General features: G+C 40.5%; 1 protein-coding gene across 2 annotated transcripts; it reads left to right on the forward strand.

The window, feature by feature from the left end:
• Positions 1-2,620: 2,620 nt before the first annotated feature.
• On the forward strand, positions 2,621-24,952 carry SPTY2D1 (SPT2 chromatin protein domain containing 1). Of its 2 annotated transcripts, none has more exons than XM_079929969.1 (6): positions 2,621-2,863; positions 13,060-13,174; positions 14,408-16,135; positions 17,996-18,167; positions 19,632-19,709; positions 20,664-24,952. In XM_079929969.1, the coding sequence occupies exons 1-6, from the start codon at positions 2,804-2,806 to the stop codon at positions 20,755-20,757; spliced, it is 2,247 nt and encodes a 748-aa protein (XP_079786095.1). In that variant the 5' UTR covers positions 2,621-2,803; the 3' UTR covers positions 20,758-24,952. The 2 variants fall into 2 exon arrangements, with proteins under 2 accessions (XP_079786095.1, XP_079786096.1); XM_079929970.1 differs by lacking the exon at positions 2,621-2,863 and adding an exon at positions 10,089-10,435.
• Positions 24,953-25,232: the final 280 nt, after the last annotated feature.

Here is a 25,232-nt window from a genome sequence, read left to right on the forward strand (position 1 = left end):
TGTGGGGAAGTCATCCTGGCTTATACATGATTTAACTTTAAACTTTATGCTAACTAGAATAGCCTGTTTTGTGGCGTATTAAGCATACACTGTACATCTGCTCTAACCATTAAAGAAAAGGGTGCATTGTCCAGAAGTAAAGAATGTCTCTTTTGAAGATAGAGATAAATACCTCCCTTCCTGGAACATCAACGCTACACTCCTTTGATGATAAGACTCTCTTTGCAGGCGCCAAGACCAGGCTGATTTGCTGTGTACGTGCTCATCTATCTTCTTTGAAATTTTGAAGGAATGTACCCTGTAATGTTTGATGTTCTTTGCTCTGACAAGATACAAAGCTGTGCTAAAAACCATGCTTCTTTGGAACAGTGCCTCAGAGCTATCTGAGAGACTGTCTCCTTGGCTATAGTCCTCAGTTTGGCTCAAATAAAACTCTTTTCTAGTCCCATTACAGATTTTTTATTGCTTATTTCTGTCAACAATATGAATTTGAGGGCACAACTCATCCCATAACAGCCAGATATTAATCTATAGCACTTACATGCATTATTTTACAGCAATCCTATCATTGCTACTTTACTATTATAGATTAAACTGAGGTGCAGAGAGAGGTTACGCACTTGCCTAAGGTCATACAATACCTAGGAGTCATGAAACCTGGGGCTTGAACCCTGATAACAATCACCACAAGCTTATGGAGTGCTGAACGAGTTGGAGCTGGTCCTGCAAAGGCTAGAGGGCACATACCAGACAGACGGGATTATATGTAAAGGGCCTGGAGTAGAAGAGAGCTTGGCAATTCTGACAGAATGAAAGGGTCAAGTTGATGATGTTAAAGAAGAGGGCCAGAACCTAGGGGCAGGACGGCAATAAAGATGCAGACCTACTAGAGAATGGACTTGAGGACACGGGGAGGGGGAAGGGTAAGCTGGGACGAAGTGAGAGAGTGGCATGGACATATATACACTACCAAAAGTAAAATAGATAGCTAGTGGGAAGCAGCCACATAACACAGGGAGATCAGCTCGGTGCTTTGTGACCACCTAGAGGGGTGGGATAGGGAGGGCGGGAGGGAGACGCAAGAGGGAGGGGATATGGGAACATATGTATAACTGATTCACTTTGTTATAAAGCAGAAACTAACACACCATTGTAAAGCAATTATACTCCAATAAAGATGTTAAAAAAAAAAAAGAAGCCAGGGTAACTCATAGCAGTCCTTTCAGGCCACGATAGGACTAAGATTTTGGTCTTCATCCTAGGAACAATGGGAAACCATTGACTCTACCCGCTGAATAGAGAGAGAACCACTTGAAGGAACTTTTAAAATCTTAGTTTTAATTTTTAATAGATGAGGAACCTGACATCTGTTAGTTTTTTCAATATATTACACCCAAGATTCCATATAACTTACAATCCTGTGAGGGGGAAATATTTGTAGAGTTGGCCTCCGGCAAGTGTGAACTACTTAAAATAGATGGGTATGTATTTGAAAGGAACTATGGCAAAAGTTACAGTATGCTATGCTGGGCTCCACAGAGGGCGTAAAATCATTGAGAACTACAGTTCTGCCATTGGACAAAGGCTTAATTTTGGTCTGTTGTTTGGGCAGCCTTAAATGGAGAAAGGTAGTTAGGGCCACACCTCAGCGTTAAACTTCGGTTGAAAAAGGAAGACAGAGAGGCTTTGCCTAATATTTTTAAACAGCTTTATTGAGATAAGTTACATACTGCAAAATTCACCTGTTTTAAGCGCACGATGATGTGCCATCAGCACACCCAGTTTTGGAGCATTAAAATCACACCAGAAAGATCCCTACTGTTTGTAATCGACCCGGGCCTATTCTTACCCACAGCCCCAGGCCTGCCTAATTAGTGTATTTTACTGAGTAAAAACTACCCCAGATAACCTTAAGAGGAAATCTCGACTGGACTCCCAACGAATATGAATATGTACGTATAAATATATGTACGTTTTGATCAGTGGGCCTAGTATATCCAGGCCGGGGGTGTATGTGAGAAATTCCTCCATTTACCCACTGAGCAAAATACACAGTTCGCTGCCCTACATGGGGCTTATTATCTGAATGAGGCACAAGCTGTAAGCGGGCGCCTCTATACACGGCACGCGTGCATGTGTGTAGGAGGTGAGCACACACGCCCTGTGCCAAGACGCTTTGAGTAATGTGTACCCAAGACAGAGGACCAGTCGGGGCGGTTTGCGCCTGCGCAGCTTGGCGAGTGCCTACAAACGGGTAACTGAAACCCCCTGCTCGAGACCTGTCGGTTCTGCTGTTGGGACGCCGCCGTCTCAAACCTGAGCGTCCACCTGTGACACCCAGCGAACCCAGGCCTGGTAGGTAACCCCTCACCTCGCCCACCCTACCGAGGGCTCACAATGAGCATCATAATTGTCACGCCTCAAGCCAAGGCCCTCAGGGTAGCGATTCTCCCTTGGCCACACCCCACAGTTTACTAGGCCGAGTCTCATTGGTCGGTGAAGGGCTTAGTCCCGCCCCTTCGAGCCGACGCCAACAGCCACGTACTACGTTTCTACGTGTCTCGAGCCTGAAAGCGGAAGTTACGCCAAAGAATCGCGAGGGAAGCGGCGGACCTGGAAGGGTACTGGTCGCTGGAGGAAAGGGGGTGGGCAGACAGCTTTGGAAGGCTCCGGAAGTGGTTGTGCAGAGGAGGGGTGGGAGAGGGGCTGGTCAGGCAGTTCATTCGGATGTTGCTGGTCGCCTCGCTAAGGCGCAGATTCACTCTTCTCCGAGAGGCTGGCCCAGCCCTCCGCCTCGGCCAGAATGGACTTCAGGGAAGTTCTCCTGATAGCTTCCAAAGCACAAGGTGTCAACAACGTGCCGGTAAGTACCAGCCGGGGCGCGACTGTAGGAGATCCTGGACTTTCAGTTCCGAATGTGTGGCCCATGGAACTTCCAGGAATCCGTCTGTCGGCTCCGGGAAAGGAAAGACCTGGACGCCGTTTTTGTTTGTTGGTTGGTTGGTGGTTTTGTTTTTTTCTCTTGGACATGTACTTCTGAGTACTGGGGGTGAAGACGGGCTTGAGATGCGAGGCGGGAGCCTTCTGACGAGCGGCTTGTTTAGGCTGTTAACACCCGGCAACTTTGCGCTGGTGAGTAGAGCCATGCCTGGCACATAGTGGAATCTAGCGCTAGTAGTTTCTAGCTTCGGCGTAAACTTCAACCCAGAGGTTGGGGAGTTCAGGAATTTTAGGGACTTGGCCTGATAGCTTTTGAGGCGATTTCCCGCTGATCTTTGGGTCAAACGTTTTGTGATTTCCCAAAAAAGTTCTTTGACTTGTGGTCCCACCCACTCCCAACCAACCAGGTGATTGAATTATCACCTCCCAAGGCGGGAGTTGAGTGGATTCCACGAAATCCTTGGCCAACAGAATGAGTGAAATAGTTTCAGCTTCCATTTATTTGTGGTCTTCCAGATTTGTCTTTGTTTCAAATCTAGGTCCCATTTACTCACTAAGGTTTGCTAATTCGCTAATATTCGCAGAGCGGTGTAAGACTTTAAATGAGGTAGTGAGTGAGAGTGCCTGCTTTGCGGGGGTGTAGCTGTTTTGCATAAACTAATCATTTCTCTATCATCAGAGGGTACCACAGCCCAGCTGTAAACCGATAGATTGCATTGTGTTACCTGCAGTTTGAGCGATGAGGTGTAGAGCTCAAATGGCTCTCTTTTAAAGTCAATTCAACTGGACCTTATTGAGCTCTCACTATTCATTTCTTAGATTTTTGTATATTTGCAATATTTTTTTCCCTCCCCTGTGCTTTTCTTGTCTTTTGAGGCTGGCTCATTCTTTTTACTCTTTTGAAGATATTGATCTAAAAATAGTAAAATAACTGGTAAATAAAACTGATATTCATCAGCTTATTATATATATTCACATCCCATCCCAAATACTCCGAATGATCTTGAAGTTATGAAATCTTGAATGACAGAATTACTTTCTGCATCTGTAAATTTCCTAGACAAGTCGATATTGGATCTAGTAACATTCATATTTGCATAAATTAGGTCTATATCTCATTCTACATCTTACTCAATTTCAGTGGAGTTCAGAGATAGATAATACTAGCCCTGATGCCGAAGACTATTCTGTGGAAGAATCAGAACCAAGTTACTCGTTTCTTATTCTAAAAACCAATGGTTGCTGAGAGAAAAGTACATATTTCTAGAGCAGAAGTTTTCAAACTATGTCTGTACTTCAGAATATATATATTATCGATTTATCTATGATTGGAATAACAAAGATTGAAAGCAAAAAGGGAAATGGGTAAATTGGCGGTCATTTAAAATTTAATAGATGAACATAGGCATGTACTTCATGAAAGCATGCTTTTCCCTCCCACCCACCCCAAAAGCTAGTAAGCCTGGAAGTTTGATTTAGTTATCAGCATTATAACTCTTATCTTTTTACTTCAGATGAAAGTAAGTCACAGAAGAAACTATTGAGGAATAGAGCAAGATTGTATTTAATTTAATCCATTATCTTGTTTTTACTCGATTCATCTAATTATTTTAAGTTATTGAATATTTGCTTTATCAGCTCAAAGTAAAGCCTTTTAGAGCACACTATCACTTGTGAAATCTAACACGTATTGTACAGTGTAAGACTGTTACAAAGCAAGTATCCTTATAAGCCACCATCCAAGTCAAGAAAAACATTTCTGCACGGACACACACACACACACACACACACCCTGCTTGACAAAAACTTTATTGATTGAATTATGGTCTGAGCACCACAGAGGCTTTGCAGTAATTGCAGATAACTCCATCCCTCTCTAGTGCTTGGTTCATGTTTCTCTTTTAGCCATCTCTTCCCCCACCTTCCATTTGGATCCTATCGGAGCTGACTTTTGATTTCAGTCATCAAGTTCCTGTGTCACACCTTTGCTACAGAAAAGAAGTACACTAGCATTGATTGGACTAAAATCCAAGGGAGGCTAAAAGCTGAAACACCTGTACAGCCATTTGGAACTGTTCGCAGGGCTTTTATTTTTAAGATGTGTCTACTGTATCTGACTTGAAAAGCAATGAACAGTTCCCATTGAGACAGCTTTCTTTTACATTGTTTCTTTTTAAGAGAAATAGTTACCTTTATAATGTTTTAGTTAAAATAAAAGAAGGATTGCATCATGCCTAGAAATATTAGGCATGCTATCATTTCTCAGTGGAAAACTGAATACAAAAAAACAGCTGATCAAGGTGATGTAACCAGTCACTGTTATTAGCTCTGTTTATTTTAAAGGAGGAAAGATATTTTTGGTAACCTTGCCCTTAATATTTTTCTCCCTGGGTTGCTCTAACAAAAACAAAGTGGTTGTCTTGTTTAGTATAATAGAAGAGCTTAGAATCTGGATTCTTACAGGTTACAAGTAACTATAATTGATGGCTTGTAGTGCATGAGGCAAGTTAAATGGTCTTTCTCACGATCAGTCTGAAAATCATCCCAGACAAGATACTGTAGCTCTGGTGTGACCCTCAGATCAAAAAGTAAGGGGAAGCCTTCATATAAGGATATAAGGATTTGGGGAGCTATAGACCCTTGAGGGAAGAATATAGGTACTTTATAGTAGTAACATTTCCTTTTTTTTAAATTGAAGTATAGTTGACTTACAATATTGCATTAGTTTCAGGTGACAATATAGTCATTTGATATTTTTATAGATTATACTCCATATAAAATTATTATAAAATACAAGCTATATTCCTTGTGCTGGTTATATTTCCTTTTTTATTTTTAAAAAGCTTAAAATTTTTTTTAAATTATTATTGGAGTATAGTTGATTTACAATGTTGTGTTAGTTTCTGGTGAACAGTAAAGTGAAGCAGTTATACATATACATATATCCACTCTTTTTTAGATTCTTTTCCCATATAGGCCATTACAGAGTATTGAACAGTTCCCTGTGCTATACACAGTCGTTATTATCTATTTTATTAGATAATAAAAGGTCCTTATTATCTGTTTTATATATAGTAGTGTGTATATGTCAACCCCAATCTTCTGATTTATCCCTCCCCGCCCTTTCCTCTGGTAACCATAAGTTTGTTTTCTACATCTGTGACTCTATTTCTGTTTTGTAAATAAGTTCATTTGTACCATTTTTTTTTAGAGTCCACGTATAAGCGATATCATATGATATTTGTCTTTCTCTGTCTGACTTCACTCAGTATGACAATCTCTAGGTCCATCCATGTCACTGCAAATAGCATTATTTTGTTCTTTTTTATGGCTGAGTAATATGCCACTGTATATATGTATCACATTTTTATCCACTCCTATGTCAGTGGACATTTAGGTTGCTTCCATGTCTTGGCTATTGTAAATAGTGCTGCAGTGAACATAGGTGTGCATGTGTCTTTTCGAATTATGGTTTTCTCCAGATATATGCCCAGGAGTGGGATTACTGGATCATATGGTCATTCTATATTTAGTTTTTTAAGGAACCTTCATGCTGTCCTCCATAATGGTTGTACCAATTTACATTGCCATCAACAGTGAAGGAGGGTTCCGTTTTCTCCACACCCTCTCTAGCATTTATTGTTTGTAGATTTTTTGATGATGACCATTCTGTAGTTTTGATTTGCATTTCTCTAATAATTAGTGATGTTGAGCCTCTTTTCGTGTGCTTTTTGTCCATCTGTACTTCCTTTTAAAGAATAGTACAGGCCAACAAAAAAGTTTCTGCAGGCAGTCACTTTGTAGCCCTTGACGATAGTTGATTATAACTGGATTATTTCCCACTCTTAGATCTGAAGATGACTTTTGTAGTGCCTGGGGCAGCTTTAGATTTCTAGCCTGGAGCAGTACTTCTGAACTGGTGTTTTAGGGAAGGGGTCTTTTAGAAACTACTGCCCCACAGAGATTCTTTCTCTTCCCCATCACTACCTAGACAATCTCTTTATGAATAATAAGGATAAGAGTAACAACAATTAACATTTATAGTGCTTCCTTTGTGCCAGGCACTGTTCTAGGCACTTTTTGTATATTAATTAATTTAATCATCATAATAACTATATATGGAAGCTTGTTTTACAGATCAGGAAACTGAAGTCCAGGGAGATGAAGAAACGTTCCCAGAGTCACACAGCTAATAAGTGACAGGGTTAGTCATGGCAGAGCAGAGAATGTAGTCCAGGCAAACTGGCTTCAGAGATCTTGCTCTTAATCACCACCCTGTGTTGAATGAGGAGAGTCTTTTGGAAATGGAGTGGTGAGGAAGGTTGTCTTCTGTAAAGCCTGAATCCATCTAGCTCCCTACCCCCAACTCCAGCCTAATATAGCCTTGGGCAGTAACCCTATTGTTTTTTTGATGACACTTCTCAGTGTACAGTAAAGTCTGATGGGAGAGAAATTTAAAGACCAAACTAACAGCATATGGAAACTGGAGGACAGAGATATACAGCCTGTTTGGGAGAGTGCCAGCATAGTTAACAGAAATAGAGTCTGAGGTTGAGGGAAAGTTCAGTGGTGGACCTGTTTGGGGTAATGGCACGATCTAAGAGGCAGGTAGAAATTAGGGAATGGCATTTAAGAATGAGGTTCGAGCTAGAGATGAAAATGTTGGGGTTAGGTTAGAAGTGAAGCATGTTGTAGTGGGAACACTTTTGCCCCTGAGTCAGGAGACCTAGATTCTAATTCAGACACTGCTACAAATTGTGTGAGTGATAGACAGTAAATACACAGTTGTCTTTTGGGGGCCATTTCTAACATGAGGTTGGACCAGAGGCTCTGAGGTATCTATTTGATACTATTAATACATCTTATATAATCTGGTATATTTTTTAAACACAATAATAGTAAAATTTACATTTGACCCCATAGCAGTCTCGAATAGCATGCTTTTTGGTGGTTTTATTTTCACCCTCTTAGCTACCCAGCTAAACAAGCCTAATGCAAATCAGTGGTTTTCCAGGCCTGCATTCATTCCCTGAGTATGATGTTTTGAGAGGATTGTAGAAGTTGTGCAGTCATTATTAAAGTAAGGATAAATTCTTTTTTTTTTTTTGGCTGCGTTGGGTCTTCGTTGCTACGCGCAGGCTTTCTCTAGTTGCAGCGGGTGGGGGCTACTCTTCATTGCGGTGCGCGGGGCTTCTCATTGCGGTGGCTTCTCTTGTTGTGAAGCACAGGCTGTAGACGCACGGGCTTCATTAGTTGTGGCTCGCGGGCTCAGTAGTTGTGACTCGTGGGCTCTAGGGCGCAGGCTCAGTAGTTGTCACGCATGGACTTAGTTGCTCCATGGCATGTGGGATGTTCCTGGACCAGGGCTTGAACCCATGTCCCCTGCATTGGCAGGCGGATTCTTTTCTTTTTTTTGCGGTACGCAGGCCTCTCACTGCTGTGGCCTCTCCCGTTGTGGAGCACAGGCTCCGGACGCGCAGGCTCAGCGGCCATGGCTCACAGGCCTAGCCACTCCAGGGCATGTGGGATCTTCCCGGACCGGGGCACAGACCCGCGTCCCCTGCATCGGCAGGCGGACTCTCAACCACTGCGCCAACAGGGAAGTCCTGGATATATTCTTTGAATATTTCTAACTCCTATTTGTAACCAATGATAAACCTCTAATTTATATAAAACCATCAGGAAATTTATATTTTCTACAATTACAACAATATATTATCTCCTGAGTAAAGAACAGTTTTCAAGAAGGAATTGACTATTGATTCTAATATAACATATTTGGTGAACATATATTTCCAGACTGAAAGCTCCTTATTTTCTTAATCTGACCATGACAGTATAGTTTCAATGCAAGGAACACATGTGTTTAAAAGTGACTTAATATTTTCTAGGTCACTTGGCTTCAGAATTACAAATATTGGCAAAATCTCTGATACTGTATTTCGATGGCATGAGCTTTCACTGTTGTGGATCGTTCACTGGGGCCCAGCAGAATGACTGAGTTGGCTTGCAGTATAATAAAATGGATACACTTAGGATAAAAGAAACTCTTGTCCAGCTGCTTTTCATGAAGCTCAAACAATGAAGCAGCCTGGTGCCTTGAGTCAGATACAGAATTGGTGGATGCATCTTGATGTGTTGCTGCTAGAGCTAAATGTGACCATCTGATGTGGGAGAAAGTGCAGACAGTTCTCCTGCCTTATTAAATGGAATATAATGTAATCCCAGCCTGAAGCTTTCTTTTCAACACATGGTTCTCTGCTGGGCACCTCTGTGGGGGAAGGAGACTGTCTAATAAAATATTCTGTTACAGCAAATCTTCTAATACCAGGGTCTGACTGTAACCCCTTTTTCAAAAGTCTAGCCAGCTCAATGTTAGGAACGTCTATAGTGATAGACCCAAGAGAAAGGAAAATACACGTTCACAGAAAAACTTGTACACAGATGTTCACAGCAGCATTATTCATAATAGCCAAAAAGTGGAAACAATCTAAATATCCATTAACTGATGATTAGATAAATGTGGTATATCCATACAATGAAAAATTATTCATCCATAAAAGCAATGAAGTACTGACTATGTTACAACATGAACCTTGAAAACATTATGCTAAGTGAAAGTAGTAAGATAGGAAAGACCACTGTAGCAGTCAGGCTTCTCCAGAAAAACAGAACCAGTAGGATATGTCTTAGGGAATTGGCTCATGTGGTTGTGGGGGCTGGCAAGTCTGGAATGTGTTGGGCAGGCTGGCGCTCAGGCTGGAGCTACTGCTGTCGGAAGTGGCGTGGTGAGGAAGGTTGCCGTCTGTAAAGCTCGAATCCATCTAGCTCCCTACTCCGGCTCTCCAACTCCAGCCTAATAAAGCCTTGGGTAGTAACCCTGTTGGTGTTTTGATGACACTTGTAAGTGTTCAGTAAAATCTGATGAGAGAGAGTTTCACGTAGAAATTCTGGAGCAGATGAAGAAAAAAAAGTTTTTTTAATTGAAAAATCTTACCTACTTTGTATAATCAATTATCTACATAATCATTTACCTACGGCTTCTAAATTTTACCTTATTTTATGATGCATCTCAGTCACTATGTAGTGGTACACTAGGTGCATGATTTCATTTATATGAAATGTCCAGAACTGGCAAATCATAGAAACAGAAAGTAGATTAGTGGCTGCCAGGGGCATAGGTGAAGGGGGAATGGGGAATGATTGCTGAAGGGTAAGGGATTTCTTTTTCGGAAGGTGAAAATGTTCTGGAATCAGATAGTGGTGATGGTTGTACAACTCTATGAATATAGTCATACATATTAAATGGGTGGATTTTATCGTATGTGAATTAAATCTCATTAAAAATGTTAAAAAAGAAGATCATTATTATCTCTGGAGACCCAACCCTTTTTTTTTCTCCCCAGATTTCTAGGTTTTGATCTCAACTTTGCCTAAGAGAATATTTTAATACTCTCCTGGTATCTGCTTTTGAGTGCATCAAGCTACAGAGGATGTAAGAAACTATTAATTATGACTCAGCTCGTGTCAGTAAATAAGATTAAGCCTCATCAAGTAGGACCTTGTCCTACTTAAATTGTTTCCCAGCAGGCTCGCAAAGTAAGACGTCGTATAGATTTATTGAATTCCTTCTCCATCATACGGACAGGACAAGGACAGCAAAATTGTTGGGTTAAATGTGAGGCCAGCTTAATAAGTATCCTTAAGGGATACTTAGCAGTGTTTAAAAACAAAAGCGGAATTTGAAATTGGCATGTGAATTGATGAAAATAGGTGTATACTTTGAAAAAAGCTCAAAGTAGTCTTTGGGATTCTTTCCTGAGTGAATCCGAGTTCCTGAACCCCCTCCCTTGTTTCTTTATTGTGTTCTGCCTTTCTTGTGCTTATGTTTCCCAGTCGGTGTTTCCCAAAGTGCAGTACACGTAGCTTTGGCTGTACCATGATTTTAGGTGATACATAAATACGTTTTATTCTCATAGTTGCATTTTTTTAAGTTATATATTTTGATAGGATTTGGAAAAATATAACTAAAATTCAAGCCTGTCATTTTATGGGTATTATTGCGTGAGGTAAAGCTGTAGTAATAAGTCATGGTGTTTGATCTACATGTTTTCTTAAAATTAGTAAATAATAATACAAGTGGTATACTATAAAAGGGCAAAAATCATGAAGGTGATATGCGAATGATTGAAGCTTAGTAAACAAGGCATTAAACTGCCCCATTGACACTGTGGTTTTCTCGTTCAGTGCTTGTATTCAGTCAAGAGTAGCTTTTCTGCTAGTCATATCCCATTACCTACCTCTTTAAGTCCCAGGATAGGAAGAAAGATGTCTACCCTGAAATCAAATTAGGAAGTGCTCACTTGCTGCTGTCATACCTAGGTAACAAACCAATCCTATTTTAAATAATTAACACTAATGTGTATATTGGCATTTTGGGGTAGGGGGAGCCCTGTGTAAGCTCTGATTTGGCAGGTGAATCTCTGGGCTATGTAGTTGGCAGGGACAGAAAAATCTTGAGCCTTGGCAACACAAATCCACCCTTCCTCTTCTCACATATCTACTTGATGGGATGGGGTAGAGTGAGTGTGTGCCTCTGCTTATGAGTCTGTGTGTCTTATGCAACTTGAATCATCTTCATGGTAGCACTTCTGTTAAGAAAACGTGAGTTTCCTGTGGATAAGGCCTATGTTTGAGGTTCTTGTAAACCATGATAAATTTTATATATCTAGTTAGGTAAGCAATATTCTTTTTCTCCTGTCTTCCTTTCCCTTTCCTTTCTCCTTTACATATTGGGTCGCAATCCACTATGGAAAGGATTGCAACTAAATTTGCAAAGATATGGACTTCTTAAAGGATTTTATTATGACAGCCAAGGGGACTGGGAAAGGAATCTGGATGTTCTCTTTTGGAATTTCTCTCTATGTGGGATGTGTCAGGTCTCAAGCATTGCTATCACGTAGGATTTTCAGGTTGGATTAGGGCCTGCTTCCTTGGCCAGCTGCTTTGTTGGTAGACTAACTTAGCTGGAACTTCCAGCCTGTTTCAGGATGCCTTCTATTTGGCAGCTGTGTAGTAAGCATGAGTCCTTTGGCTTTCCTCCAGGAATTTCGTACACATTTTGGGAGTCACTTTTTTGGTTCCTAAGTAGCTCAATTTGTTCTCATAGGTTAGTGTTTCTTAACTAGCACAGCAACGGGTTGAGTGGATAAGAATGTCATCTGCCTAAGATGAAAGAAGGAGGGCATTAAAAAATTCTTATTTCCTAGCCCATAAATTTAATTTGGAATGGTCCTAGAGATTAATCATCCTGGTCTGAGTTATTAGCTCTGTTTATCATACTTCTCTAACGATAAAATAAAAGGAAATATTTTTCCTTTTATAGTTTAAATGAACATTATTCTAGTTTTAGTCATTTCCCAATGCAGTTAGATAAAAATCAAAGCCCTGAGAAATACCATCTGTTCCAGGATAATGTTAGTACTTTTTGGGTGACATGGAAACCTGTCTAAAAGGGTTTGTGTGGCAAATTAATATTTTTTAACGAACATAGAGCTGCACTTAAAGGTTACGGAGACTTGGGCCCTTCTTGCTGCTTAAATTTCTTTGAAATGCTTTTTGGCTATGGCTGGCCACCAGCTTTGCCCATGGTCAAAGTAGAATCTCATTATTTCATGTTGAAAGCAAAGTAACCTATGAAGCAGCTATGAAAATCATCTGGAGTAGGGTACTCAGGAGGAAAACAGTTGTGATAGTAGTTTTCTCTGTTTGGAAAGTTCTGAAGAAGGCTAAGCTTTTAAATCAGAATTCTAAAGCACTCAATCTGTTTTAGTGGTGATTTTTTTCAGTTCCCCCAGGCCAGGTATCTTTTTGGGAAAATAGCCTGAAAATAGTGTTTCTCTCAATTGTTCATTTATGTATTATTGAGGATGTTGAAAGAAACTCTGCACCTAAAAATAGTCATGTATAATCATATTTAGCCTGAAATTTTATAGCTAAGTTTTCATGTGGGTTATGTGATCTCTTAATTATTCAGAATAGATTTTTCAGTCAACATTTAAACCTCTCTATTGCTTCAAAGTTAATTGTGTATAACTTTTCCTCTGTTTTTATTTTTAGAAAAGATACAGTTTGGCAGTGGGGCCTCCCAAAAAAGACCCGAAAGTTAAGGGTGTCCAGTCGGCAGCTGTCCAGGCTTTTCTCAGAAGAAAAGAAGAAGAGCTCAGGAAAAAAGGTATGAATCTATAGCCTTATTCTCAATTTTAAAGTCTTCTGTCTTCACAACTAGCTTGTACCTAACCAGTGGATGTTTGTAATATCATAACAGGCTGATGGATTTGTTGTGTGTGTCTGAGTCAGCTGTATTTATAGCATTACGTATATTCTAATGTTGATCATCTGTATGGATGTTATCTTTTATTTCCTCTTAAATTAAAAGCTTTTTGGGTATAGTGACCATATCTTCTAATTGGCCATATTGGCTCTCCAGTAAGAACTCCATTCTTTGACCTTGGTTCTTTTCCTGTTTGTTTGTTTGTTTGATTTTTGGCTGTACCATATGACTTGCGGGATCTTAGCTTCCTGACCAGGGATTGAACCCGGGACCACGGCAGTGAAAGCACTGAGTCCTAACCATTGGACAACCAGGGAACTCCCCCTTGACCTTGGTTCTGAATCTGCTTCTACCTACTTTGTATTTTAATTTTTAAAAATATGTTATTAAGAGTGCTATCTAGCGACTTCCCTGGTGGCGCGGTGGTTGGGAGTCCGCCTGCCAATGCAGGGGACACGGGTTCCAGCCCTGCTCCAGGAGGGTCCCACATGTCATGGAGTGGCTAAGCCCGTGTGCCACAAGTGCTGAGGCCCGCACACCTGGAGCCCGTGCTCTGCAACAAGAGAAGCCACCGCAATGAGAAGCCTGTGCACAGCAGTGAAGAATGGCCCCCACTCGCCGCAACTGGAGAGGGCCCGCGCACAGCAACGAAGACCCAACGCAGCCGAAAAGATTAAAAAAATAAATAAGAGTGCTACCTAAAAGGTTAAAATAGGGACACTTTTGTAAAACGAGTAAACTCAAGCAGTAGGTTTACTTTATGCAAATGACAAGGAAACTAATTCAATAAGTTTAAGTATCCACTGATTCATAATTAATAACAACTGTTAAGTGGGTACGAATATTCTCTTAACTTGGTATATTTATTTGGTATGAACTATTTTCTATATTTAAAGCTAAAAGCCAAGACTCTCCCTTGCTTAGTCATATAGAAAAACCCATATGTGACCCACTCATTATGTAAAGATGACTCAAATTGATACTTGTTTAATGACTTCCTCATTTGATTCTTAGATGTCTTCAAACTTCTTCAAACTGTAACTTGAATGTTGCTTGGTTTTGGCCACCTACTGATTTCAGATAAACATACTGTTATCGAGACCCTGAAATAATATGTTGTTTTGCCTCTTTTAGCTTTGGAAGAGAAAAGGAGAAAAGAAGAACTAGTGAAAAAGCGAATTGAGCTAAAACATGACAAGAAAGCAAGAGCTATGGCCAAGAGGACAAAGGATAATTTCCATGGTTACAATGGGATTCCTGTTGAGGAGAAGTCAAAGAAGAGGCAGGCAATGCAAACCCACACTAGCCAGGGAACAGACCAAGAGTTTGAGATGGAGGAAGAGGATGAATTCTTAGAATACAATCAAGCAGAGTCAGAGCAAGAGTATGAGGAAGAGCAAGAACCTCCCAAAGTTGAGAGCAAGCCAAAGGTCCCCCTTAAAAGTGCCCCACCACTCATGAACTTCAATGATCTACTCAGGCTGGCCGAGAAAAAGCAGTACGAACCGGTGGAGATAAAGGTAGTGAAGAAGACAGAAGAGCGGCCTATGACTGCAGAAGAACTTAGGGAGCGAGAATTCCTTGAACAAAAGCGGAGGAAAAGGAAAGCTGAGATAGATGCAGGATTACCACCAACCAGAAAAGTACCCTCTCAGAAAGAAAGTGTGGGCACAAAACTTAGCAAAGGTTCCGGAGACACGCATCCTTCTTCCAAGGGTACTCCCCTTCCTTATGCTGAGAAGAAATCGAGACCCAGCACATCTAATGAGAAACACTTGCGTTTATCTTCATCCAAATCCATGCCAGGAGAAAGGACCAAAGTAGTATCTGGCAATTGCGCCCAACCCTTGCCTTGTGAGGGCCGTGACAGACCTGTTTTCAATGGGGCTGGAAAGCCCCACTCCAGCACCTGTTCACCAAGTATCCCAAAGACTTCTGCTAAAGGGACTCCAAAATCTGCTACTGAGCACAAAGCCAAAAAATCTCCTCATCCTAGCCGTTCCAGGCCTGGACCCATGGTCACCCCACACAATAAGGCCAAGAGTCCAGGTGTCAGGCAGCCAGGCAGCAGCTCCAGCTCGGCCCCTGGGAGGCCTAGCACAGGAACTGCTCAGCCCACAGTTAGTTCTGGCCCCGTGCCCAGGCGCCAGAATGGCAGCTCCAACTCAGGACCCGAGCGATCAGTCAGTGGGACCAGGAAGCCAACCAGTGACTTAAATCCCCCAGGACGGACAGTCAGTGGTACAAGTGGCCTTGGTCGACCTGCAGGCAGTTCAGGTTGCCCTGGGCGACCTACCAGTGGCTCCGGTGGTTCTGGGCGGCCTGTGGGCAGCTCTGGTGGCCTTGGGCGGCCTATGGGCAGCTCTGGTGGCCCTGGACGGCCTGTGGGCAGCTCTGGTGGCCCTGGGCGGCCTGTGGGCAGCTCTGGTGGCCCTGGGCGGCCTGTGGGCAGCTCTGGTGGCCCTGGGCGGCCTGTGGGCAGCTCTGGTGGCCCTGGGCGGCCTGTGGGCAGCTCTGGTGGCCCTGGGCGGCCTGTGGGCAGCTCTGGTGGCCCTGGGCGGCCTGTGAGCGGTCCACATGACATTCGACGACCAGTGAGTGGCTCAGGGGCCCCTAGGCGGTCAGTCAATGGCCCTGGCCAATCAGTAGTTCCAGCTGGACGAATTGTCAGCAGTTCAGGCCCTGGTAGACCAGTGAGCAGCTTTGGACCTGGGCGAACAGTTAGTACCTCAGGTCCCTCTCTGAAGCCCAAATGCACTGTTGTCTCAGAAACGATTTCTTCCAAGAATATAATCAGCCGATCCAGCAATGGACAGATGAATGGAATGAAGCCTGCCTTATCTGGCTACAGATCTGCCCAAGGTAAAATTTCCCGTCCCCCTAAAAGTATTTATTTGTCACTAGGAAATTGGAAAGAATATTTTGTTTTATATAACCAAAGACCCTCTGAACTCTTCTATGTGCTTTCAAATGTATTCTTGTGTTGATAGAATCCTGATGTTTTGTCTGTCCTATGCCAGAGAGTTCCTTTAGTAACCATGGCTTGGAAAAGTCTCTAGAAAGAGACTTATCTAGGGCCTTCTGTGTTTACTCCTGTAATGTCTCCAAGTGCAGTAAACTTAGCTATGGGGTTTGTAAGACAGGGTGAGTGTATATGCCTTTTGTGGTTCAATGAATGAGTTCATCTTTACCTCTTCATGAAGACTATGGACACCTGTCTTCAAGGACTGGCGTGTATTTGTAAGCTTGAAGCCTTTTGTTGCATTATTTGTCCATTAAATATTTGTTAAGCACCCACTATGTGCCAGGAACTATTTTAGGTGGCCTTGTGTTTCTGCTCCTTACAGTGGCCCTAGCTACCAGTCCTGTAGGATTCTGCCGTCCCAAGGTATGGGATCATTGGTGGTACCTACTAACTGCTAGGTCAGAGTTTCTACACAGTATTAAGGATTTGTTGAAGCACTTGTTAGGCACCATGGAGAATATAAAAAGAAACAAAAGATGAGATTCCATAGTTTAAACTACCTAATTCAGTCAAAACATTGGTTCTTAACCAAAGACAACTTTGGTCCCCAGTGAACATTTGGCAATGTCTGGAGACATTTTTGATTGACACAACTGGGGATGGGATGCTACTGGCATCTACTAGATGGAGGCCAGGCTGATATCCTACACTGCACAGGACAGCTTCCTGACAACCAAGAAATATCTGGCCCAAAATGTCAGAGTGCTAAAGTTAAAGAAACTCCGAGCTAAGGAGACAAGCCACGCATATTAAAAACAACTGTAGAACAACAAAGGGAGTGTCTGTAATCAAGGACTAGAAAGCAGTTTTTCCCAGATACTGGTCTATTGATCAGTGCCTGTCTTTTGCAGAATTTTTAATCAGTCTTTTGACAAAATGACAGAAATTAGGATGATGCAGTGAGTTTTTCCTTAAAGTCAGACTTGCTCAGTTTGAACAATTATCCATATCTGAGAATCTGTCATACTTCATTGGACTTTTTAAAACTTTAATGGAATTATGGTGATAATAGATGGTAGATTGTTACCTTTGGCATCTTTTCTTGGCATGAGTAAAATTAGTGATCCTTTAGTGATTTGTAATTTTTTTTAAAGAAATTGTACTAGTCTTTTAAATCCAAAAGAGTAGGAACTACTAAGCTAGAAAATTTAACAGTTCTAATAAGCCCTGGGATAGACAGGAATTCTATTACTTGTGGGTACCATGAAGCAACAGGGATGATGTAGTAATGAGTTCATGCTGGGGGCCAGTTGGTGGCTCTGGTTGGTTGGTTGGTTTATGGCTGCGTTGGGTCTTCGTTGCTGTGCGTGGGCTTTCTCTAGTTGTGCTGAGCAGGGACTACTCTTAGTTGCAGCGTGCGGGCTTCTCATTGTGGTGGCTTCTCTTGTTGCTGAGCACAGGCTCTAGGTGCGCGGGCTTCAGTAGTTGTGGCTTGCAGGCTCTAGAGTACAGGTTCAGCAGTTGTGGCGCACTGCTTAGTTGCTCCATGGCATGTGGGATCTTCCCAGACCAGGGCTTGAACCCGTGTCTCCTGCATTGGCAGGCGGATTCTTAACCACTGTGCCACCAGGGAAGACCCTGGCTCTGGTTTTCGAGGCTACCATCTTAATGAGTTCTTAAAATCTCAGCTTACATAGGACTTTGTTGGGACTACTAAGTTTTAATGATCTTATAAATAATGGCTTTTCTATTCTTAGGTCCTCAAAGGCTTCCCTTCCCTGGTAGTTACAAAAGGCAGCGAGAATATGAAGAGGAGGAAGATGATGATGAATATGACTCTGAAATGGAAGATTTTATTGAAGATGAAGGAGAACCTCAGGAAGAAATATCCAAGCACATTCGAGAAATCTTTGGCTATGACCGAAAAAAGTAAGGCTAAAGAAGATTTAGATATATATACTTTTTATTTTGAATAATCCCATGCTATGGGGAAAAAAAATAAACATTAATAGTAGAGGCATTGAATACAATTCTTAATTAGGAATCCTTGCATGATTGTTTAGATTTACTTTTTTGGCACTTAATATTTAAGAATTAATGCAGAATTATTTGTGTAGTTACTTGCATGAGGGCCAAAAAATATCCCTTTTTAACTGTTCTCCTTATAAGATATATATTTAATGAGAGTGAAGCAGCATGGTGTAGTAGAAATGGATTGGCTTTGAAATCAGAAAGCCATCCACAGAGCTATGTTGAAAGCCAGTTTGATCTGACACCTGCTTTTCTTTGATGTAAAAAACTTTGCTACTCAAAAGTGTGGTCCCTGAACAGCAAGCAGTGTGGGACCAACAACATTGACGTCACCCGGGAACTTGTTAGAAATGCAGGCTTTCAGGCCCCACCTTAGATCTGAATCCAGATCAGCTTTATAAGGTTCCCAAGTGATTCACATGCACATTAAAGTTAGAGAAGCACTGATATAGAGCAAAGCTCGGGGTTTGAATGGAAGTTCCACAGCTTACTAGCTGGGTAAACTTGAGTAAGTTATTTTTTAAATGACATTTGGGAGGATTAAATGAGGTAGTATACAATTGACCTGTGAACAATATAGGGGTTAGGTAAAATCCATAAGTAACTTATAGTCAGCCCTCCGTATATATGGTTCCTCTGTGTACCAGTTCCTCCCTATCTGTGGTACCACATGTGTAGATTCAACCAGTCATGGATTGTGTAGCACTGTAGTATGAAAAAAAATTCTCACGTAAGAGGACCCATGCAGTTCAAACCCATGTTGTTCAAGGGCCAACTGTATAAGTAAATCTGTCAGCACTTGCCCTCTCCTTTGAAGTCATGGATATTAGAAATTAGAAGGCAATAGTAAGAAAAGGTCTTTAAAAAAAATTTAGCGGAAGAAAGAACTGGATTAAAAATCAGATCTAAAAACCTAATCTTAGTAGTGTCATAAGTTAGCTATATGCTTTTGGTCAAGCTGTTATCTGCCTCAATCTCTGTTCTGAATCCATGAAACTCAAAGAGATTAATATATATATAATAATTTTCATATATATTGTGCTTTCATGATTTTAATATAAACTGTCATGTAAATAGAGGTGAGTGAGTTGAGCAAACGTTGTTGGATTGGTACTTTGATCAAAATTAGATTCAGGAAGTTGCCTTCTGGAAATATTAAGGGGTCATTTAATTTGTCTTTACTTTAGAATCTCCCCTTTACCCAACCTCTGCCCACCTCACTGTCTGCCAAACAAGGAGGAATAATCCTAAATGTATGTTTGATTTAGTTATAACGATGTTGATTTTAAAAACAGGAGGATGTAGTTCCTTTAGAAAATTGGGTTTTTCTTTTTTTTAACAACTTTGATTTTCTCTTATCAGATACAAAGATGAAAGCGATTATGCCTTACGTTACATGGAGAGTAGTTGGAAAGAGCAGCAGAAGGAAGAAGCAAAGAGGTAAGCACAGATGTAACACGTTTGTGCAGAAATGTCCTAAAAATTCTTTTCTGTTCCCTCCTTCAGTTGCATCATTGGGAGCAGGGGCTTTGGGCCATGCTGTTTGAATTCCAATCCTACTTGCTGTGGGGCTTTAGACAAATTCCTTAGCCTTTTAAATCTGTTTTCCCATTTGTAAACTGAGAATATACTGTTTTCATTCATTGAGGTTTTGTGAGGATTAAGATAATGTGTACAAGTTGCCCAGTGCAGTGACTCACCCATGTAGGCACACAATAAATGCTAGAGGCCTCCCCTGATCCCATTGTAGCATGTTATTTTTCTTTCCCCATCCTTAATTCCCTTTCCACATCAGATACATCTCAGTCTTGCTAACCTGTACCACCGCTGGCCTCAAGGACCTGTTGAGGAATATGAAATTCCCTATGTCTGATTCCTGTTTGGCCACCTGATATCAAATAAATGATCATTTCTTGCGTAGGGGTAACAAATGATTACTTTGTGTATAATGTTAACTTGGTGAAATAATTCACCTCATTCTCAGCTCAGAATATTAAACCTCTTTCTCCCTCTTGCCGTCCCTCCTCTAACTAGATAAAATATCAAACTAAAGTGTTGGGAAGGGAAAAGAAAAGAATGTTATTTATTGAATAAATGTTTCTTGTTCTTTATTTTTTAAAGCTGATGAGATGGTTTATATTTATTACTGTAATGGGAATATTAAGGTGTTGAGGTTACATGTAAGGTCTTTTTTCCACTATAACTTGAGGCAGTGGCAGTGGCTCCTGGTAAAAATATTCCTGCTTAGTCTGTTTTCAGTGGTAAAGGCTTGAGGCATTTTGAGTGCATCAGCACATTCCATGTAAGCTCCCAGTTGAAATTTCATTTTTGCTTTTTTAAAGAGAGTGGTAATTTCATGTATATTGATAAATACCCCCTTTTTTTCCCTGACAGTTTAAGACTAGGTATGCAAGAAGATTTAGACGAAATGAGACGTGAAGAAGAAGAAATGAGACGTCGAAAGGCCAAGAAGCTGAAGAAGCATTAGCTGCTGCTTTTATTTATTTTTGTGAAATTCTGAAAACAGTCTGCTGCAAGGAAGTCCTGCCTTCAGACTGAAGAAGCCCCTTATTTTAGAATTCTACTTGGGTACTCAAGGAGAAGGAATGCATACTGTCATCTATCTGCAGGCTGTCGTTAGAGCATAAAGTATTTTCAGATACTTTCCAGTGTGAAATCTGTAATGCAGATGACATAACACCCAGTGAGTGCTCTTACGAAGCTAACTGTTCACAGGTGCCACCCTTGATCCTGATGAGCTATGCACTCTCATGTGGGGCCGCTCACAAGTCAGCCAATCTTACGTTATTCCTTTGCTACTCTAAAAGGAAAAAACAAAAGGATTGCTCCTTTACTTCCGTAATTCTGCTGATGTGTGAGTACGGCACTGCCTGGCTGCCAATCAAATCTATTTTGTCTTGATGAGGAAACTGGCCCTTGCATTAATGCTGCCAGCAATAAAGTGACCTGTCCTAACCTATATGTTTGGATTGAGAACTTGAAAATGTAGAGTAGCTGTTACAATTATATGGATGTCATTTCTGTGACTTTGAAGTAAAAAGTAGAATAAATTGTATTCTGCATTATTCATGGATTGGATGCTGAGCATTCTTATTCACTAATTTAGGTGATCAGGCAATTAACAAAAATTTTTCCAAGTTAAAATACAAGTTATGCCATTTTATATAAGAATATTCTTTTCCAGGGTTTACTTGCAGATTTATTGTTACGTTGGCTTTAGTGTAAAATAGACAAGGTCACTGTGCTGTTTGATTTTTATCTAAAAATTTCATTTTTATATTGAAGAAAAAATACTTATTTTATTCAAACATTAGATGTGGAAGAGTAATAATAGTTTAAAAAATAAGGAAGTGACATGTGAGGCTCCCCTCCTCCCCGTTCCGCTCCCCCATTATAGAGATATTTTGGAATCCAAGGTGCCCTGGACCTTTGCATGTTAATGACTTTGTATTTTTATCTTAAATCCTTTAGTGATTAACGGTAAAAAACCAAAAACTAAATTCATGTGTATCAAGACCACCACCTTCTCTCTTTGCCCATATTGCACTTTTATTTCAAACTATGCACTGTGAAGAGATTTTTTTCCCATGTGGAAAGGATGTTCCCTGTTACTGGTATTTACTAGGCTGTGGAACTTCTTCATTCTCACCTTTCTTCAAGTCATATCTATAGACTTGTTATATCTCTTAAGCCTCAAGTCCAAGCACTTCCAATCGGGCTGACCTAGGTTCTGGCTGGAGAGAAGCCAAGTCTCAAGTAAAGTCAGCAACAGAAAATGAGGTATGATGATGCCAGAGAGCATTTGTCCTTGACTCTGAGGGTTAGGGACAGTGGGACATAAGCTTGTAGAACAATTCTGTAATAAACATTGTGGCTATCTTAAGCCATTGACTGGTGGGGATTAGGAAGTAGGTGAGGTTATCCTACAAGAATCCTTACTCTTCAACAGGTCTAAAAGTTGTTTTTGTATATTCTTTTTTATCCGTAAAGTTTTCTTTATTCTCAACTTTGGGTGTTATAGATTATCACTATTAGCCTTCCTTAATGGGATGACCCATCCTTAATGGGAATACCAGTCCTTTTAAGACTTTTGACTCATCTTGAATTGAGTTTCAAACTTTAAAAATGCAAGAACTTAATTTTGAGGTTGAATCCTATGAAAGGTGTCTTCATCACTAGGAATAACACCCTTCTAATGATCACATAGAACCGTTAAACACTGGTGGCAGAAAAGCCTATTGACTACCAATCTCAAATACCTTCAGTGAAACTGATTCAAGGGTAGTGTGATATTCCATGTAATAAAACAGGTTTGGAACATTATTTCTTTTGCTGTCACTTATGTGATTTTGTTTTTCCCCTTCAAAAGTTTGCTTGAATATATTTTTTTCACTATTCAGACTCGTTGAAATCTGTAGTTGCGATCAAGTGCTTGTCACAGCTGAAAGATTTCTGGTGGCTTAAAGCTTACTAGCACTTTACTCAATGATATTGTGCAGTTATTTGTACAGAAAGGCACCATTGTGCTAGCTAAAATTTCCAGAACTTGGTAGAAAAAGTCAGGTTGTGTCCTTATGTGTCATCACCTCTGGTTGCATTTCTCCTTCTATAATACAGCTGTTGATTTCAGTTTTCTTCAGCATCAGCATTATAAAAGGGCACTCCTGTAGCTCATTAGGAAAAAAAAAGGTTCTGAATCTTTTAATCTTAGCCTTGTTTCCAAATCCTGTCTTCCATTTTGTTCTGCATCTCCTGACCACTCTTACAAAAAGCTCACAAACCTTTGAAGAAACTGGAATAGGCTGTTATTTTATCAAGTTTACAAATTAAGTGCTTGATTTTTAATGTGTCCTCTACTGTTTTGATTTTCAGATTTTATTAATATTTGAAGATGTGCCTTTTATTGGATAATGTTAAGTCACGAATGTAGTAATGTTATTTCAGTATTGTAATAATGTTACATGATCATGGATGCGGCATCCTCAAATACGATGTGAAGGGAAAGTAGTTTTCATAAAACTCATATAGCTCTGATTGCACAGTCCCACTTGCTTTAGGTATTGCTATGTCAAAGCAGGGGGGACTTTCTTTAAAGGCTACTTTCAGAACTTGTCTTTGTATTTTCTCTAAACTGTAAATGCAATTATGTCCATTTGGAGGCCAGGGTTACCACATGTCACAGGCAGCCTTACATGTGTGCCGTGAGAAGGTTCAAAGACTGTTAACAAGAAAGTCTATGGGAACTCGAAATTTCATTTTTTAATGTAATCCCCAAGATCTTTTCCAAGAAATACTGTTTTGTATTTTATAACTTAAAAGCAGCTGTTAGTACATTTCTGAGATATAGCAGGAGACCAAAACATGTTTGGAAAGAGAATAAATATATGAAGAGAGACTGGTTGTATTATTTTCAATGTGCTGAATATATTAGACTACTATTTATTTTGTGAATGGATGTGATGAAATAAATATTCAGGTGTTTAGTGTATGATTAAGAGTGGAATATAGATGTCTTTGGAGTTATTAAATCCATGTCTTTTACATAATGGACAAATCAAGTTTAAAGAAACATTTACATAGCATAGCTTGTTTTCTGGTGCTGTTGACCTGCAAGAGAATCTACTTTTGCATATACAGATAAAAGTTTTGCAATTTATGTATAAAAGATATTGTAGGCATTAAAAATATTTTATTGATATTTTCACTGGTTTGCATTTATTTACTAAAACTCATATTCCTTATTTCATCACCCTGAACATTATTCCAGCTAGAAACCCCAGTAGACTCATCAGACTTCAGAGATGGGGTTTACCTCCTTACACACACCTCTGTTCCTTCTCCCTTACACATTCCCGTCTGCTCAGCCCCTGCCACTGACACCTCTCCCCTCTTGCACCACCAGCTTAGAGAACTATTCTGGTATCAGACACCCAAGTTAGGAGAACTGTTTGGAGGTATAGTCGGGGAACAAGGGAAGAAGAAGAACTGGGTATATAGTTCCTCTTTTCAAGAAATTGAGTGGTTCTAATCCCCTATAATACAAAGCCTGAGATAGCTGGGAAGATGAGTCCTTAGGAATATATGAGGCAAGTGGGCACAGCCATGCAGCCAGAGAATGTAGGCACTTAACTCAATGGAATGTGTTGAGTCTAGGTCATACAAGTATCATAAAAGATGCTAGTATCCTAGATTTATAAATTATAAATTTTTGCTTACGAATTTTGAATTCACTTTTTCTATTAAAAAAAGTAATCCATACAGTGCATAGAGGCACTTAAAAATACTTTAGCAAACAAATGCCAAATAGTCATCAACAATATGCTGTCTGTGTAACCAAAGATCTACTTTGTTGGTAAGTGTATACTTTTGAACAATGAAACCATTGGTCATCCCAAAGCAACCACAGAATGGGAGCAGTTCCATATAATTTATTTTAAAAGTATTTGCTCCTGTTAGGGTTTCTTTCTTTCTTTTAGGGTCAGAAAGCTCAAACCACTTTTAGAGGGCTCATTAGGAATATCCTAGGGCTCAGACACCCACATTAATTGCATGGGTCTTATACTTAGGTTCTCATTCTTGGTCTCATGAACTCAAACTGCATCATACTGAGGACTGGGCGGTTAGCTTTTGTTTCTACACATGCTGCCTGGATCAGCAGCAGTCACTGCTAAAAGAAAAGGCAACTTCTTGTTTATTCAGGTGAGGAAGACTTTTGAACCAAGAGGTAGTCAAGATCTTGGATAACCCAGCCTCTCTTGCGTGGCTCCTTTCCTTGGCATGTAAAAGCATACCAAAGAGAAGACCTGGACCTTAATTTTGACTCTGCTACCGAGAACTGTGTGGGTTGGTAAGGTACTTAAGCCTCTCAACTTCATTTCTGCCATTTTGTAAAATGAAGCTGAGGTTACTATAAGGATTAAAATACTGTATAGTTTAGTATCT

This window comes from Stenella coeruleoalba, assembly GCF_951394435.1.
Source record: "Stenella coeruleoalba genome assembly, chromosome: 8".
NCBI lineage: Eukaryota > Metazoa > Chordata > Mammalia > Artiodactyla > Delphinidae > Stenella > Stenella coeruleoalba.